The sequence below is a fragment of the Poecilia reticulata genome, chromosome 10, assembly GCF_904066995.2.
Source record: "Poecilia reticulata chromosome 10, P_reticulata-male-v2, whole genome shotgun sequence".
NCBI lineage: Eukaryota > Metazoa > Chordata > Actinopteri > Cyprinodontiformes > Poeciliidae > Poecilia > Poecilia reticulata.
Window position 1 is genome coordinate 33,503,963 of NC_088839.1, and position 14,611 is coordinate 33,518,573.

Below are 14,611 nucleotides of genomic sequence, written 5' to 3' on the forward strand. Positions count from 1 at the left end.
CTCAAAAATATTCTACAAACAATTTAATACTGGGAGGAGATTTTAATATGGTTTATAATGAATGGCTTGATAGATCACCCTCTAAATTTCAATCTCATCATATAAATGTAGTTTTACAAAACTTTTGCTTAGATCTGAACCTGGTGGATCCTTGGAGAGAAGCAAATCAGCAAGATCAGTCCTTCTCCTGGTTTAAACCTGATGGCTCAGCTAAATCCCGTATCGACTTCTGGCTAATCTCTGACAGTCTGATGGATAATAGTGTAAATGCTGGAATTTCACCAGCACCTTTATCTGATCACTGCCTGGTACAACTCAATATCACAACTCATTTGAAAAAATATCATAACAAAGGTTACTGGAAGTTTAACTCAACCCTGCTTAATGTCGAAAAGTTTAATAACGAAATTCTGGAGCATCTCAATTTAATTTGTAATGATAAAAATCTGAAATCTTACACGGAAAAATGGGAGTTCTTTAAATTTAAAGTCCGTCAAATCTCACTCAAACACAGCAAATTAATGACTTTCCAAAATAAAAAAAAGGAATTAGAAATCATTCAAGAACTTAGTCTCATCTGCTCTAAACCGTTTTTTAATGATGATGACAAACAGCGTAAAAAGATTCTACAATCTGATTTAGATGATTTTTATATCAAAAAGGCCAAAGGAGCATATTTGAGGTCCCGCGCTAAGTGGATTGAGGATAGTGAGAAGAGTACTGCGTATTTCTGTAGACTAGAAAAAATTAGACAAGAAAGAAATGCAATAAAATGCTTGCAAATTAATAATGAGTCATGCACAGATCCCAAATTAATATCTACAGAAATTTTTACCTTTTATAGCAACTTATATTCTTCCGCATATAATAACTCAATGGCAGAAACATTTTTTCATTCTATCAAACATTTGATTCCTAAAATTGATGACAGTTATAAGCAGATTTGTGAGGCAGACATCACCATAGAGGAGCTGGATAAAGCTCTGGGTGTTTTAAGGCTCCAGGCTGTGATGGCTTAACTAGTAATTTTTATAAACATTTTTGGGTTTACATCAGAACTCTTGTGTTTGGGATGCTTACTGAGTTGATAGAAAATGGCTATTTAACTCACACTATGAAACAAGGTGTCATCACGCTAATCCCTAAACCCGGAAAAGATCCGACTCTTCTTGATAATTTAAGACCTATAACACTATTAAATAATGATTACAAACTCCTGACACACATTTTTGCCAACAGGTTAAAATCAGGCATATCACAAATTATCTCTGACACTCAATCTGGGTTTATAAAAGGACGCTCTATTCATAATAACATTCGCCTTATTTTGGACTTAATTGATTATAACCACTTAATTGATAATGAGGGCTTTGTATTATTTTTAGATTTTTATAAAGCCTTTGATATGATAGAACATGAATTTATGTTCAAAGCTTTAGATTTATTTGGGTTTGGAAATAAATGTATTAATGTAATTAAAACATTTTACAAAGAAACAAACAGTTCAGTGTGTCTTCCACACGGTACCTCACAAAGATTTAGCATCAACAAAGGTATAAAACAAGGTTGTCCAATCTCCCCTTTGCTGTTTATTGCTGCTGCAGAAATGCTTTCCATTTCAATTAAAAACGCTCAGTTTGGTAAATTAACGGTGTTAGGCAAAGAGTTTTCTATTAGTCAGCTGGCTGATGACACAACCATCTTCTTAAATAACCTAAATGAAATTCCCCAAATTCTCAATCTGATTGAATTGTTTTCAAAGGCCTCAGGGCTTAAATTAAATTTAAACAAATGTGAAATTTTACCTCTAAAAGACTGTCCTTTATCTACTGCTTTTAACATTCCTGTAAAATCTAATGTCAAATATCTGGGTTTGCATATTAATAAAAATAAATCTGACTTAGAAAATTTGAATATTTGGGAGAAACTTCAAAAATGTAAAACTCATTTAAATAAATGGACACACCGAGATTTATCTGTTCTGGGAAGAATATTTCTCACCAAAATGGAAAGTATTTCCAGACTTATCTATCCTGCATATACATTAGGAATTCCCAATTCAGCAATCAAATCTATCAATAGGATGAATTTTGACTTTATATGGAAACAGAAAACTCATTATATCAGAAAAGGTAATTTAGTTAAGCAGTTTAAAGATGGAGGACTGCAAGCCATAGAATTTGACAGCATGAACGGCACTTTAAAAATAAACTGGCTTCGGTCTTTTTTAAAAAATCAAAATGATTTATGGTTCCATATTCCAAGTAAAATATTCTCTAATCTGGGCGGAGTTAGTTTTCTTCTGAGATGTGACTTTGACGTTAAAAAATTACCTGTTAAACTTTCCTTCTTCCACCAGCAAGTTTTATTATATTGGAAATTAATCTATAAACATAACTACAGCCCACACAATACTCCTTTGTGGAATTGCCGTTACATAAAAGTTAATACTAAATCAGTTTTTGCACATAATTGGCTAGAACAAGGTGTTTGGTCTGTGATGCATTTATTAAATAATGGAGGGATTATGTCTTTTGGAGACTTCAGTGTTAAATATAACTTGCAAATAAATAAAAGTGAATTTCAAAAAATTATTAGAGCTATTCCCCCAAATATTTTATGCACAGCTAAATCTTTTTACAAGATCCCTGATTACAGAACCCCTGAGCTTCCTGGACTTCTGATTAATGGGCTCAGTGTCACAGATAGTAAACTAAAAAATTCAAAAATTAGGGAATGCTTTACTAGTACTTTATTTCCCTTTGTAACAAATCCAAATTTTATATCACATTTCTTTTCAAAGGTTCAAAGGAAAAGAATTAGAACAAATTATTTAAATCTTCCCGTTCCTCCAAAAGCCAAGGAAGTCCACTTCAAAATGTTTCCAGGTGTTTATCCCTCTAAGGAATTCCTTAGACGCCGATTTGCTATTGATGATAACACTTGTTTACTTTGTGACGGTGATATTGAATCGACTGAACATCTTTTCTATGAATGTGTGTATTGTAAAGCTTTGTGGGATGATGTGCACTATTGGCTTTTCCCTAAAATTCCTAACTTACCTGAATTTTCTACGAAAGACATTGTTTTTGGAATTATGAGAAAAGAAAAGTCTTGTGAAAGGCTACTAAATGTAATCATTATTATGGGCAAGTTTTTCATTCATAAATGTCGTTTTCTTAAAGCCAAACCTTCTTTCCTCACTTTTCACAAGGAGCTCTGCCGCCTCTTCTCATCTCTAAAATTCATGGACAAACATCAAGATGCAGAACTGGATGATATGATAAAAAATCTGGAACTGTTGGAAAACCCCTAGTAGCTTTCTCTTTTTTTTTTTTTTTTTTGCTTCTTTGTTTCTTTTGTATGTATGGTAGCAGCCTGAATCGGCTTCATCAGGTTCTTTAGATTTGTTTACATCTGATGCTGATACAATGTTTGTTGCATATGATAATAAAAAAAATTAAAAAAAAAAAAAAAAAAAAAAAAAAAAAAAAAGTTTATTCCACTTGGCGTCGCTCTTGTTCTACGTTTCATACACGTCTTCAGCCAGCTAGCAACGCATGGAGGGCGTCTGGACGTGTGACGTCATCACCGCTTCTACTGGTCCCCGCAGCAGCAGCCCGGTACCAGCCGCCTTTCTCTGTTTGATTGTGGCATTAATGGTAGAAAGTACCGGACTGGTCCATCATCCGCCGCTCTATTGTTACAAGCGTAGTGTGCATGAAGTCGGTGTAGCTTAGCCTAGCACCGAATGTCAGCCATGACGAGGACCGGGACTTCAGAGGTCCGCTCACCCTGTGGGCCACATTAATGCTATACTGTCATATCACGGTGGGGCCACCAGACATCGTCCTGCGGGCCGCAATTGGTCCGCGGGCCGCGAGAATGAGACCTCTGTTTTAGATAATTCCTGAAGTTATGTCACATATGGGTTAGCTTCTGTTAGCTTCTGTTAGCTTCTGTTGTTGACCTGATAAAAACAAGAAATGTTCTGGTTTAATGAAGAAGCAGGGATTTGAACCTGCAGAACATTGATTTACAGATTTGATAACAATGTCTGAGTCCAGGGGAGCCAACCAGGGAGCGGTTACCATGGTAACCGTCCGTGACGCCCCCTCTCACTAAAGCTCGTCATCGTCTTCGCTGGCCGGGTCCAGCTCCTTGTCTTTCCGCTCGGCGCGCTCCGTCACAAACTCCTTCTGCTGCTCCTCCAGCTCCTGCAGCTCCCCCTGCAGGCGCTCCAGGTGCAGTACGCGCCGGTTCCTCAGCAGGCGCCGCGGGAACGGGTTCATGTCGCAGAAAGCGATGGCCGCCAACTTCCTGTTGAGGAGAGACGCCATTTACAGCCAGTGGAGCTGGACGATAAACGGCCCAGAGATGATCCCAATAGACAATATTGTTGTTTGATAATAACATAAAAATGAGCAATAAACTTTAAACTCTAACGAACATTTAACACTGGAATAGGAAGACATTTACACAACCAATGAAATTAATTCTCTGGAAACAAAACTATTCAAAATAAAGTTTAGCTGAGATCAAAACACCAAACTGAAAACTTTATCATCCAGTTTCTCCTGGAAAAACGATAAATCAAGAAGTTACTGATTTCATTTAAAAGGACAAGAAGTGGTTCAGCTGGAACCCTGAGCGTTCCCACACACAGCCGGCGTTCCCACAGACAGGCGGCGTTCCCACACACAGCCGGCGTTCCCACAGACAGCCGGCGTTCCCACACACAGCTGGCGTTCCCACACACAGCTGGCGTTCCCACACACAGCTGGCGTTCCCACACACAGCCGGCGTTCCCACACACAGCTGGCGTTCCCACACACAGCTGGCGTTCCCACACACAGACGGCGTTCCCACAAACAGACGGCGTTCCCACACACAGCTGGCGTTCCCACACACAGACGGCGTTCCCACACACAGACGGCGTTCCCACAGACAGCCGGCGTTCCCACAGACAGCTGGCGTTCCCACACACAGACGGAAGGCGTACCTGCTGTCGGTGACGGTCTTGGTGAAGAAGCGCAGGTACTGGTAAATCTCCACGCTGTCGTGGATCTTCAGCAGGTCATCTTCTTTGTACTTGAACAGAGCCAGAGCGTACCTGAAGATCACCTGCAGCCGGAGGCGGAGCTACTGGTTAGAAGGGCAGTTTCTCTTGTGGTGCCTTGAGGGTCAGTCCTAAGTGCTGTGGTGCGTTCAGGGTACCTTAGAGCCCTCGTACAGGAATGCGTCCCACAGCGGCAGCAGGATGTCGCTGGGCAGACTCTCCACGAAGACGACCAGGAACCAGTTGAAGGTGACCAGCGACACGTCGACCCCGTGACCCTCCAGGTGCGCCGCCAGCCGGGGGAGTTTCTCCGCCATGAAGTCCTTCAGGACCCGCTGGTCGGCCTGAATGCGAACGCATCGTCAGCGGGCGACACCGTCACCGGGGAGGACGGCGCCCGGCTGCAGACTCACCTGAGAGGCCAGCAGGTTCTTGGTGTAGTAGTCCTGAGGCATGATGGCGTCCACCAGCGCCACCAGGCACCAGAAGGCGTCTTCCTCGCTCTGCAGCACCAGCAGGGCGATGGCCGCCAGCCTGAGGGGCACCACAAGGTCACCACGGGGTCACCACGGGGGTCACCTGACCCGGTGTTGCCCCTCCTACCTGTTAAGCCCCTGGCAGTAGCCGACCGCCGGGTTCTGCCAGGAGAACGCCAGCAGGATGCGGCGCAGCTGCTGGAGGGCGGGGCCTGAGGGCGAGGAGAAGTTCTGATTGGTGGTCAGGGTTCTGTGTAGGTCCAGCTGGATCTGCCTGCAGGCTGGGTGCGGCGACGTCTGGCTCTTCTCGCACAGCTGCAAGCGCAATGAGGGTCAGCCACGGCTCGCCCCGGACCACGGCGGCCCGCTGCGTCGGCCTACCTGCTGGTACCGCTGGGGGTGGCGCTCCCAGATGGTTCTGGTTCTGGTCCGGACCAGCCAGCGCCACACTCTCCGTCGGTACTGCTGAGGGACGCCGGAGCGTAGCAGAGCCTTGAGCTCCGGAGACGGACACAGGTCGTCCTCCAAGCGGCCGGACAGGTACTGCGCCCAGCGGGCCAGCAGGGGGCGCTCCATGCTGTCCTGCCGGGACAGACACAACCAGAACCAGAACCGGCCCGGTGGGTTAGAGCAGCAGGAAACACTTATACAATAACAGTTCATGTTTGCTCTGTCAGCCAATCAGGTTTCAGCAAAGCTAATATTCTATGATGTCATGAACAGTGACGCAGTAAACCCTGAATTGTGTCTGCAGGCAATCAGGCAGCAGCCTGTCAGTCGTCGCTCTGGGCAGCAGCAGCAGCCTGTCAGTCATCGCTCTGGGCAGCAGCCTGTCAGTCGTCGCTCTGGGCAGCAGCAGCCTGTCAGTCGGCGCTCTGGGCAGCAGCAGCCTGTCAGTCGGCGCTCTGGGCAGCAGCAGCCTGTCAGTCGGCGCTCTGGGCAGCAGCAGCCTGTCAGTCGGCGCTCTGGGCAGCAGCAGCCTGTCAGTCGGCGCTCTCGGCAGCAGCAGCGGCCTGTCAGTCGTCGCTCTGGGCAGCAGCAGCGGCCTGTCAGTCGTCGCTCTGGGCAGCAGCAGCCTGTCAGTCGTCGCTCTGGGCAGCAGCAGCCTGTCAGTCGTCGCTCTGGGCAGCAGCCTGTCAGTCGTCGCTCTGGGCAGCAGCCTGTCAGTCGTCGCTCTGGGCAGCAGCCTGTCAGTCGTCGCTCTGGGCAGCAGCAGCCTGTCAGTCGTCGCTCTGAGCAGCAGCCTGTCAGTCGTCGCTCTGGGCAGCAGCCTGTCAGTCGTCGCTCTGGGCAGCAGCAGCCTGTCAGTCGGCGCTCTGGGCAGCAGCAGCCTGTCAGTCGTCGCTCTGGGCAGCAGCCTGTCAGTCGTCGCTCTGGGCAGCAGCCTGTCAGTCGTCGCTCTGGGCAGCAGCAGCCTGTCAGTCGTCGCTCTGGGCAGCAGCAGCCTGTCAGTCGTCGCTCTGAGCAGCAGCAGCAGCCTGTCAGTCGTCGCTCTGAGCAGCAGCCTGTCAGTCGTCGCTCTGGGCAGCAGCAGCCTGTCAGTCGTCGCTCTGAGCAGCAGCAGCAGCCTGTCAGTCGTCGCTCTGAGCAGCAGCCTGTCAGTCGGCGCTCTGGGCAGCAGCAGCCTGTCAGTCGTCGCTCTGAGCAGCAGCAGCAGCCTGTCAGTCGTCGCTCTGAGCAGCGGCCTGTCAGTCGGCGCTCTGGGCAGCGGTCTGACCTGCTGCAGCAGGCTGTGGCCGCGGATCTCCAGCGCCTGGATCTTGGCCAGCAGCTTCATGTCCTCCACCTCGTAGTCGGGGACGATCTTAAAGCCGTACTCGTCGTGAACCCTGCAGACGGAGCACAGGGCGCATTTACCTGTTTCTGTCAGGGACCGAGAGCAGGAAGCTGGTGTCCAGGTGTTCCTACCTGTCCGCGCTCAGCTTCACGACGCCCTTCGCCTCGCCTCCCAGGGCGTCCTGGATCAGCCGCTGCACGGCCTCCTGCTGCTCCGGAGCCAGAGCTTTGGCCTCCTGCAGACTCCGCAGGACGCCCAGGTAACGGCTCTCCATCCTGCAGTTGGTGGCCTCCAGGTACGCACACTGTCCAGCCAATCAGAGAGCAGGAACATGAGAAGCAGAACCAGGACCGGGCCAGCGTTCCCAGCGTTCCCAGCATTCCCAGCGTTCCCACCTTCACCATCAGGCTTCTCTCCTGCTCGGAGCTTTTCCTCCACAGTTTGGTCAGCTGGTAGATCTCCGAGTTCAGGAACCGGTTCTGGGTTTGATACGCCGCCAAGTCGTCCTGAAGAACAGAACCGGAACCGGGTCAGAACCAGCCAGACCTCTTCCTACGGGCCTCTGCACACGGATCAGAACCGGAACCGGATCAGGTGAGGCAGCTGAACTCCACCTTGAGATTGTCCGTCTGCTGCTGGAGCTGCTTGTGGTTCTGAGGGTTCTGGTTCTGGACGGGCCCAGAGGAGTCCGGGTGCCGAGGGTCCGACAGGGAGGAGGTCAGCTGATCAGTCAGCCTCATGATCACCTGACAGGAAACAGGAAGTACAATCAGTGCAGCTGGAAACAGGATCAGATGACCAGAACCTCAGAGGTCACCCAAAGGTCATCTAGAGGTCATCTAGAGGTCACCTGCTGCTTGGCTGCGTTCTTCTCCTCCAGCAGCCTGACCTCTTCCTGCAGCTCGGCCAGCTGAGCGTCTCTGTCGTCCAGGCGACGCCTCAGCGCCTCGGCCTCCATCTTGGCGCCGTCCAGCCGGGCCCTCAGGTCCGCCGCCAGCCGCTCGCCGTGCCGCAGCAGCTCCAGGCGCCGCCGCTCGTCCTGCGCCGCCAGGAACTCGCTGCAGCTGCGCTTCTCCAGCTGCGACGCCTCCAGCGCCTTATGGAGGATCCAGACCAGCTCCTGAGGGACACTCAGCGTCGGTTCTGGTTCTGGAGGAACGGTGGGTCCGGCCGAACCGCCTCACCTTCTGAGCCTTGACCTCCTCCATCAGCATCTGCTTCTCCTGCTGCAGGCGGGACGTCCGCTCCGAGGACGCCGCGTCCCCACAGGGGTCCGACACGGAGGACGAGACCCGGGACTTGGACCTCCAGCTGCGGGACGGAGACGCCGACCTCTGACCTGCGGGGTCGGCCGCGGGGCCATCTGAGGAGACAGGACGTGATGTCATCAGGATGAGCTTTCAGAAGGAAGCCGGTTCTGCACCGGCTCTGGGTTCCCGGAGGTTCTGTTTGCCCGCCAACCGGGTCGGGTCAAACCCAGAACCGTCCAGAACCCAGAAGGAACTCGGTACCTGCAGTACCCTGTGCTACCTGCGGGGGCACCGCCTTCCTCCAGCCCGGTTCCGGTCCAGGGCAGAACATCGACGTAGAACACTGAGCTCTGACTGGAGTCCTGAGATGTTCTCTTCCTCAGACTGTGGACCGAGTTCCTGTTCAGAACCAGAACCAGACGGGGTCAGCTGAGCAACAAGACAACAACCGGGTCAGAACCTTCCGGGTCCACTCACTGGAACTGGATGAGCGGGTGTTTGATGGAGATGCTGGCGAGCATCGAGCGCTGGGCCGGAGCGATGGCCGCCGCCTCCCCCACCAGGCCCACAGGACCATGCTGCCTCGGCAGGAAGTCGTCTGCTTAGACAGGAAACAAAACCTCAGCAGGAGGCGTGGAGTAAACGTCACTTCCTGTAATGAGCTGCAGCGGCCAGCAGGGGGCAGCGCAGCGCCATGCTGATCAATCTGTGGGGTGAAAGGTTCTGAGCAGGAATGTTCAGAGAGGAACCGGGTCCATAAAGCCCGGTTCTACACGTCCATCCAGGCCCAAAACCCGACCAGAGACGGCTCTGGTCACCAGTTACAGAACCGGGTCACCTGTGGCTTGTTTCCCCTGTGGACAGGACAGGAGGCGCTGCAGTGGCGCTGTGCGGCCTGTAGTGGCGCTGTGCGGCCTGCAGGGGGCGGAGGCGCTGCAGTGGCGCTGTGCGGCCTGCAGGGGACGGAGGCGCTGCAGTGGCGCTGTGCGGCCTGCAGGGGGCGGAGGCGCTGCAGTGGCGCTGTGCGGCCTGTAGTGGCGCTGTGCGGCCTGCAGGGGACGGAGGCGCTGCAGTGGCGCTGTGCGGCCTGCAGGGGGCGGAGGCGCTGCAGTGGCGCTGTGCGGCCTGCAGGGGGCGGAGGCGCTGCAGTGGCGCTGTGCGGCCTGCAGGGGCGCTGTGCGGCCTGCAGGGGGCGGAGGCGCTGCAGTGGCGCTGTGCGGCCTGCAGGGGACGGAGGCGCTGCAGTGGCGCTGTGCGGCCTGCAGGGGCGCTGTGCGGCCTGTAGTGGCGCTGTGCGGCCTGCAGGGGACGGAGGCGCTGCAGTGGCGCTGTGCGGCCTGCAGGGGGCGGAGGCGCTGCAGTGGCGCTGTGCGGCCTGCAGGGGGCGGAGGCGCTGCAGTGGCGCTGTGCGGCCTGCAGTGGCGCTGTGCGGCCTGCAGTGGCGCTGTGCGGCCTGCAGGGGGCGGAGGCGCTGCAGTGGCGCTGTGCGGCCTGCAGTGGCGCTGTGCGGCCTGCAGTGGCGCTGTGCGGCCTGCAGGGGGCGGCGGCGCTGCAGCTCTGAAGGAGTCGGGACATGAAGTGAATACCTGAACCTGCTGATACACAGAACCAGAACCAGAACCAGAACCGTCCTGCCTTCCTGCCATTCTGTCGCCTGCAGCAGCAGCTGTGATGTCACTTCCTGCCCTCAGGATGATGTAATCTGAGTTCTGGAGCGCAATGGGCCGGAAGTGGTTCAGAACTGTTTGGACCCTAGATCAGAAAAACCGGACTTCCTGTTGACAGCTGTTTCCATGGAAACGGCTCCGATCACAGCGACTCCCTGATGAGGAGCGGGGCGGTTCTGACTCAGTGGGGCCCGCTCCGATTCAGGGAAGTGAGTCAGACGGCGCCGCTCCCTCCTGCAGGAAGGCTTTCCCAACAGGTGGGGGAGGGGGGACAGGATGCCGGCCCATCTGAACCAGTTCAACCAGTAAATGCTCCAGCAGAACCACATGCCAGTTCATCCTGGACCGGAACCGCTGAACCAGTCAGCTAAACAACAACATGAACAGAACCAGAACCAGGCGACCCAAAACAGAACCGTTATCTGAACCACACCCTCTGAACTTCCCCAGGTTCCGACCCATTCCAACTGGACCGGGAAAGAAAAATCTGGAAAGTGTGGCGTGTTTTTGTTTCCTATATGCTAAATAAAATCCACAGGACAGGAGTCCAGATGTTCTGCTTCTGGTCTCAGAGGGTCTTCAGAGAACATTAGAGAATCAGAACCAGAACCAGGGATCAAACCCAGAGAGGCTGGTTCTGGTGGATCTCACCTGTCAGGTTGTTGTTGTTGGTGTTGGCCCGGTCCGGTCCAGTAGACGTGTCACGGTGCTGCCAGCGCTTCGCCTGCAGCTGCTGCAGCCAGTAGAGCATCAGCTCCTGACTCACCGCCTGAAACACAGGAGGGGGACGGGTCAGGTCGGGTCCGGTTCTGATCCAGTCAGGAGTCACGGCTCAGAGGTTTCTGCTAACCAGGATCAGATACGGAATGTTGGCAGTGCCAAAATTCCAGCTGCCGTGGTTTCTCTCTCTGCTAACACCTTAGCTTTGGTTGTATTTACCCAGAATGCCCTGCACTGCAGCCCACTTCCTGCTTTTGGAGCGGCCTCCGGTCCGCTGGGCGTTCACGTTCAAACTGAACCCAGACCGAGGTCAGAGGTCAGAGGTCGAGTAGCATTCACACAAACTGAACCGGACTCTCTAGGAAAACGGACTGGAGTTGGATTTCTGGACCAGTACCTGGTCTGGTACCGTTATGGAAGCTGCCAGAACCTTCACTGACTGGCCCGGCCCAGTAGAACCAGTAGAACTCCAGAAGAGAATAAAGTTTAAAAATTATTGGCCTCGCTGGCTTTCCATACTCAGATCTACCCGAATATAACCCGACCGACCCGACCCGACCCACCCGGAGCTCCTACCTTGAGGATGAAGGTGCGTTCGGGCGTCTGGATGTGGAAGGTGCCGCTCTCGGCGTTCAGCGGACAGGTGAAGGTGGCGCCGCTGAGTCGTATCTGGCCCAGCGGCGCCACGTCCTGCGGTGAGCGGAAGTAGAACAGCTGGTTCTGGTTCTGTTCGTAGCTGAACCAGCGCCGCCTCCAGGCCCTCAGGGGCCCCGCCTGCTTCTGCAGGAAGCCGCACAGCCTGGGCTCACCTGCGGCGCCGGGGGGGCGGGGCCACACCTGGCCGCTGGGGGGCGGGGTCTGACGGTTCTGGAGGTCCAGACACTCCGCACGGCCGGGTCGACCCAAACAGGACGCAGCAGAACCGCCTTCCTCTGCCGGCAGAACCTCACCAGGGTTCTGATGGACTCCAGGTTCCTCTGGTCCGGCAGTCAGAACCTCAGACGGATCAGAACCGGGTTCCTCCTCAGCCTGATCTTCTGGGTTCTGGAGAACTGGGTGGGAACTTGTTTCTGGTGCTGGTTCTGGCCCACAATCAACCGGACCAGAACCTCCTGGTTCCGTCTGCTCTGGTCCGGTTGATTGTGGGTTTGAAGGAGGTTCTGGTGACCCGGACAGGCAGCCGGGTCCGCTCCGCACCGCCTCCTGGTTCTGAGAGTCTGGACCCATCCGGACCGGGTCAGTGGGAACAGGAAGTGAGTCGGAGGCGGGACTTCCTCTGTCCATCCTGCAAGGAGAAGAATTGGGTCAGACGGAACCGGTTCTGATCCAGTTGTCTGAGGTTCTGGCTCCTCACAGTGAAGCTACAGCTGGGGTCCAATCGGACCGGGTTCTGTTCCGGTTCTGGTTCCAATCCACTGCAGAACTTCTCTGGTTCTGGTGGAAAAGGCTTTGTATGATTTAAGTGGGTCAAACGGAACCAGAACCAGGCTGGTTTGGTTCTGTAGCAGTAAAGAGTCGGACCAGGAAGGTGCTGGCCTGGTTCTGGTCCAGTTCTATCCAGACTGATGCAGCAGCTGTTCGACCCAGTTCTGGTTCCGTGTAGCTCCCAGAACTTTATTCCTCTGAGCTGCCGGGCTTGGTTCTGTTGGAACCAGAACATCAGGTTCTGTTGACTGAAGAACGGTTCTAAACGCTGATGACGGAACCAGAACCTGGGTTGGTTCTGGTTCTCTACAGTAGAACCTGAACAGAACCATTTGGGTCTTACTGAGCGGAACCAGACTGAGGTTCTAACCGGCAGCAGTGGGTCGGGTCAGAAGGAAGGAACCAGAACCCGGAACCAGCAGTTTCGGTACTGCGGGGGTCTTACCTGAGTGGGCGGGGCCCGGGTGCGCCCGGCGGCTCTGATTGGCTGCTGCTGTTGTTGTTTACCTGTTGGTGTTTGCGTCTCGCGCCCCTCTCTCAGCGGCTCGTGTCCCGCCGCTCCCGCTCCGACAAAAACACACCCAACTTCCGCTCTTCACTTCAAAATAAGAGCAGGAAAAGTCCCGCTTCCAGAAGCGACGTCAGAGCTGGAGTTACGGCGCGGGGCTGAGTCACGTGGGGCTATGGCAGGCCGTTTTAACATAAAATCTGCTTCACCACATGGCCAGTGCAGACGTCTGAAAATAATTTGACTAGATTAATCAAGAATAAGAAATTGATCAAATTAAGAAATGTATAATTAATTTAGGAAGAAATTACGTCAGATTGGCACTAATTGTCAATTCAAGATTTTTGCAGTACTGACCATCTGAAACGTTTATTTTGAATATCAGCAATTAAATGATGTCTAAAGTAAATCCAATTGGTGCAAATTCACTTGTAATATCTGGAACGTTTTTTAATCTAGAATGTAGATTTCTAGTTCAGATATCTTGGATTAATATTCTGACTCGTCAGAATGACGTCACAGATACGTGGAACAATTATTCGGCCAAAACGTCACAGATTTATGTAGCATTGAAAATTTTAATTTAAAAAATGTTTCATTTTGAGCTTGTTAGTGACAGCAGTAAGTGTTTCTTTTCAAAACCGTTTTTAAGTGCAATGTTTGTCCTGTAAAGAATAAAAAGTAACTTTTCTGTAGATTTCCACAGCAGTTTTCACGTTCATGACGTTCCTGTTTGTTTACATGGAGTTTTTATTCAGATATCTAAAAATTTAATTCTGACAAGACGTAGTGATGAGAAACATTATTTCAGAAATTTTAATCATGCATGTAATATGTTGTTTATTTAATATGTCCTAATCAGAATGTAAACGCAGAAATCTGAAATTATTCAGGATAATCAGAATGTGGTTGAGTCCAAACACTTTCACATATCTTCAAGTAACACTGATTTAATGTTCTGACGGCCTGCCATAACCTCCTCTTGTTCAAACAACCCAGAGCTTAAACTGCTCCAGTTATTAATATGTAGATAAAAACCTGATGGTGTTGTTGCGGAAAGCGCCTCCACCAGGCACGTGCAGAGGGGGAGGGGGGAGAGGGGGGGCGGGGGGGGGCTTGAGCACCTGCCCCTTTTGCTCCTTGCCCCCAACTGCCCTTCTGGTCAATTTATTTTATTATTTTTTTGGTATTATTATTTTAAATCCTCTTCTGACACATAACAACATGTACTAAAAATATTTGTTTTTTTGTTGGGGTTTTTTGTACAACATAATAAGCCCCCCAAATTTTTTTTATAATTTGGTGAATTAAAAAAACGTTTTTGGTGAATAAAGTAGAGTAGACTTGCTGCTTGTCAGATGACGGAAAACGTTGAAGTATCGTTTCTGCTTCAGCTCGGAGTCGCGGTTTAAGCAGAGAGGTAATGAAATACAACAGACACTGACAGGCCTCTGCGTCTGCCTTTCTCTGAAGAACCACTGAGGGGAGGAGACAGCCAGGTGAGGAGAAACTGTTCTTATCTATCGATTCACTATTTCTATCATACAGACATTAGGCTGTTGTTGTTGTGCTATTAGCTAGCTGCTGGCTAACGACTTTGCTAGCAAAGCAAGATAACTAAAAGCTTCTTCCCTGTATCTTTAATGATTTCAGTCATTCTTCAGTATTTATTATGCAATAAGGCTCATCGCCCGTCCAGAACCGATCATCTCCATAATGGATACATGTC

At 51.2% G+C, this 14,611-nt stretch overlaps 1 protein-coding gene across 7 annotated transcripts; it reads right to left on the reverse strand.

The window, feature by feature from the left end:
* Positions 1–3,320: 3,320 nt before the first annotated feature.
* Positions 3,321–13,897, reverse strand: tbc1d2 (TBC1 domain family, member 2). Of its 7 annotated transcripts, none has more exons than XM_017307277.2 (17): positions 12,882–13,098; positions 11,526–12,234; positions 10,881–10,998; positions 9,040–9,160; positions 8,843–8,961; positions 8,497–8,675; positions 8,163–8,432; positions 7,927–8,058; positions 7,708–7,818; positions 7,444–7,616; positions 7,253–7,364; positions 5,917–6,117; positions 5,663–5,850; positions 5,473–5,593; positions 5,218–5,403; positions 5,003–5,124; positions 3,321–4,320 (listed from the first exon to the last, which is right to left on the reverse strand). In XM_017307277.2, the coding sequence occupies exons 2-17, from the start codon at positions 12,231–12,233 to the stop codon at positions 4,122–4,124; spliced, it is 3,060 nt and encodes a 1,019-aa protein (XP_017162766.1). In that variant the 5' UTR covers position 12,234; positions 12,882–13,098; the 3' UTR covers positions 3,321–4,121. The 7 variants fall into 7 exon arrangements, with proteins under 7 accessions (XP_017162766.1, XP_008419179.1, XP_081468105.1 ...); XM_008420957.3 differs by having other exon boundaries at positions 12,820–13,095; XM_081611979.1 differs by lacking the exons at positions 8,843–8,961; positions 9,040–9,160 and having other exon boundaries at positions 12,820–13,105.
* Between the last annotated feature and the right edge of the window lie 714 nt (positions 13,898–14,611).

Excerpts from the sequence above, each read along its gene's own strand:
- tbc1d2 (XM_017307277.2), bottom strand. The coding sequence starts at position 12,233 with ATGGACAGAGGAAGTCCCGCCTCCGACTCACTTCCTGTTCCCACTGAC. Across the intron at positions 9,161-10,880 it reads CAACAACAACAACCTGACAG|ACGACTTCCTGCCGAGGCAG; the intron begins GTGAGATCCACC and ends CTGTCTAAGCAG. Across the intron at positions 5,404-5,472 it reads AGAACCTGCTGGCCTCTCAG|GCCGACCAGCGGGTCCTGAA; the intron begins GTGAGTCTGCAG and ends GTTCGCATTCAG.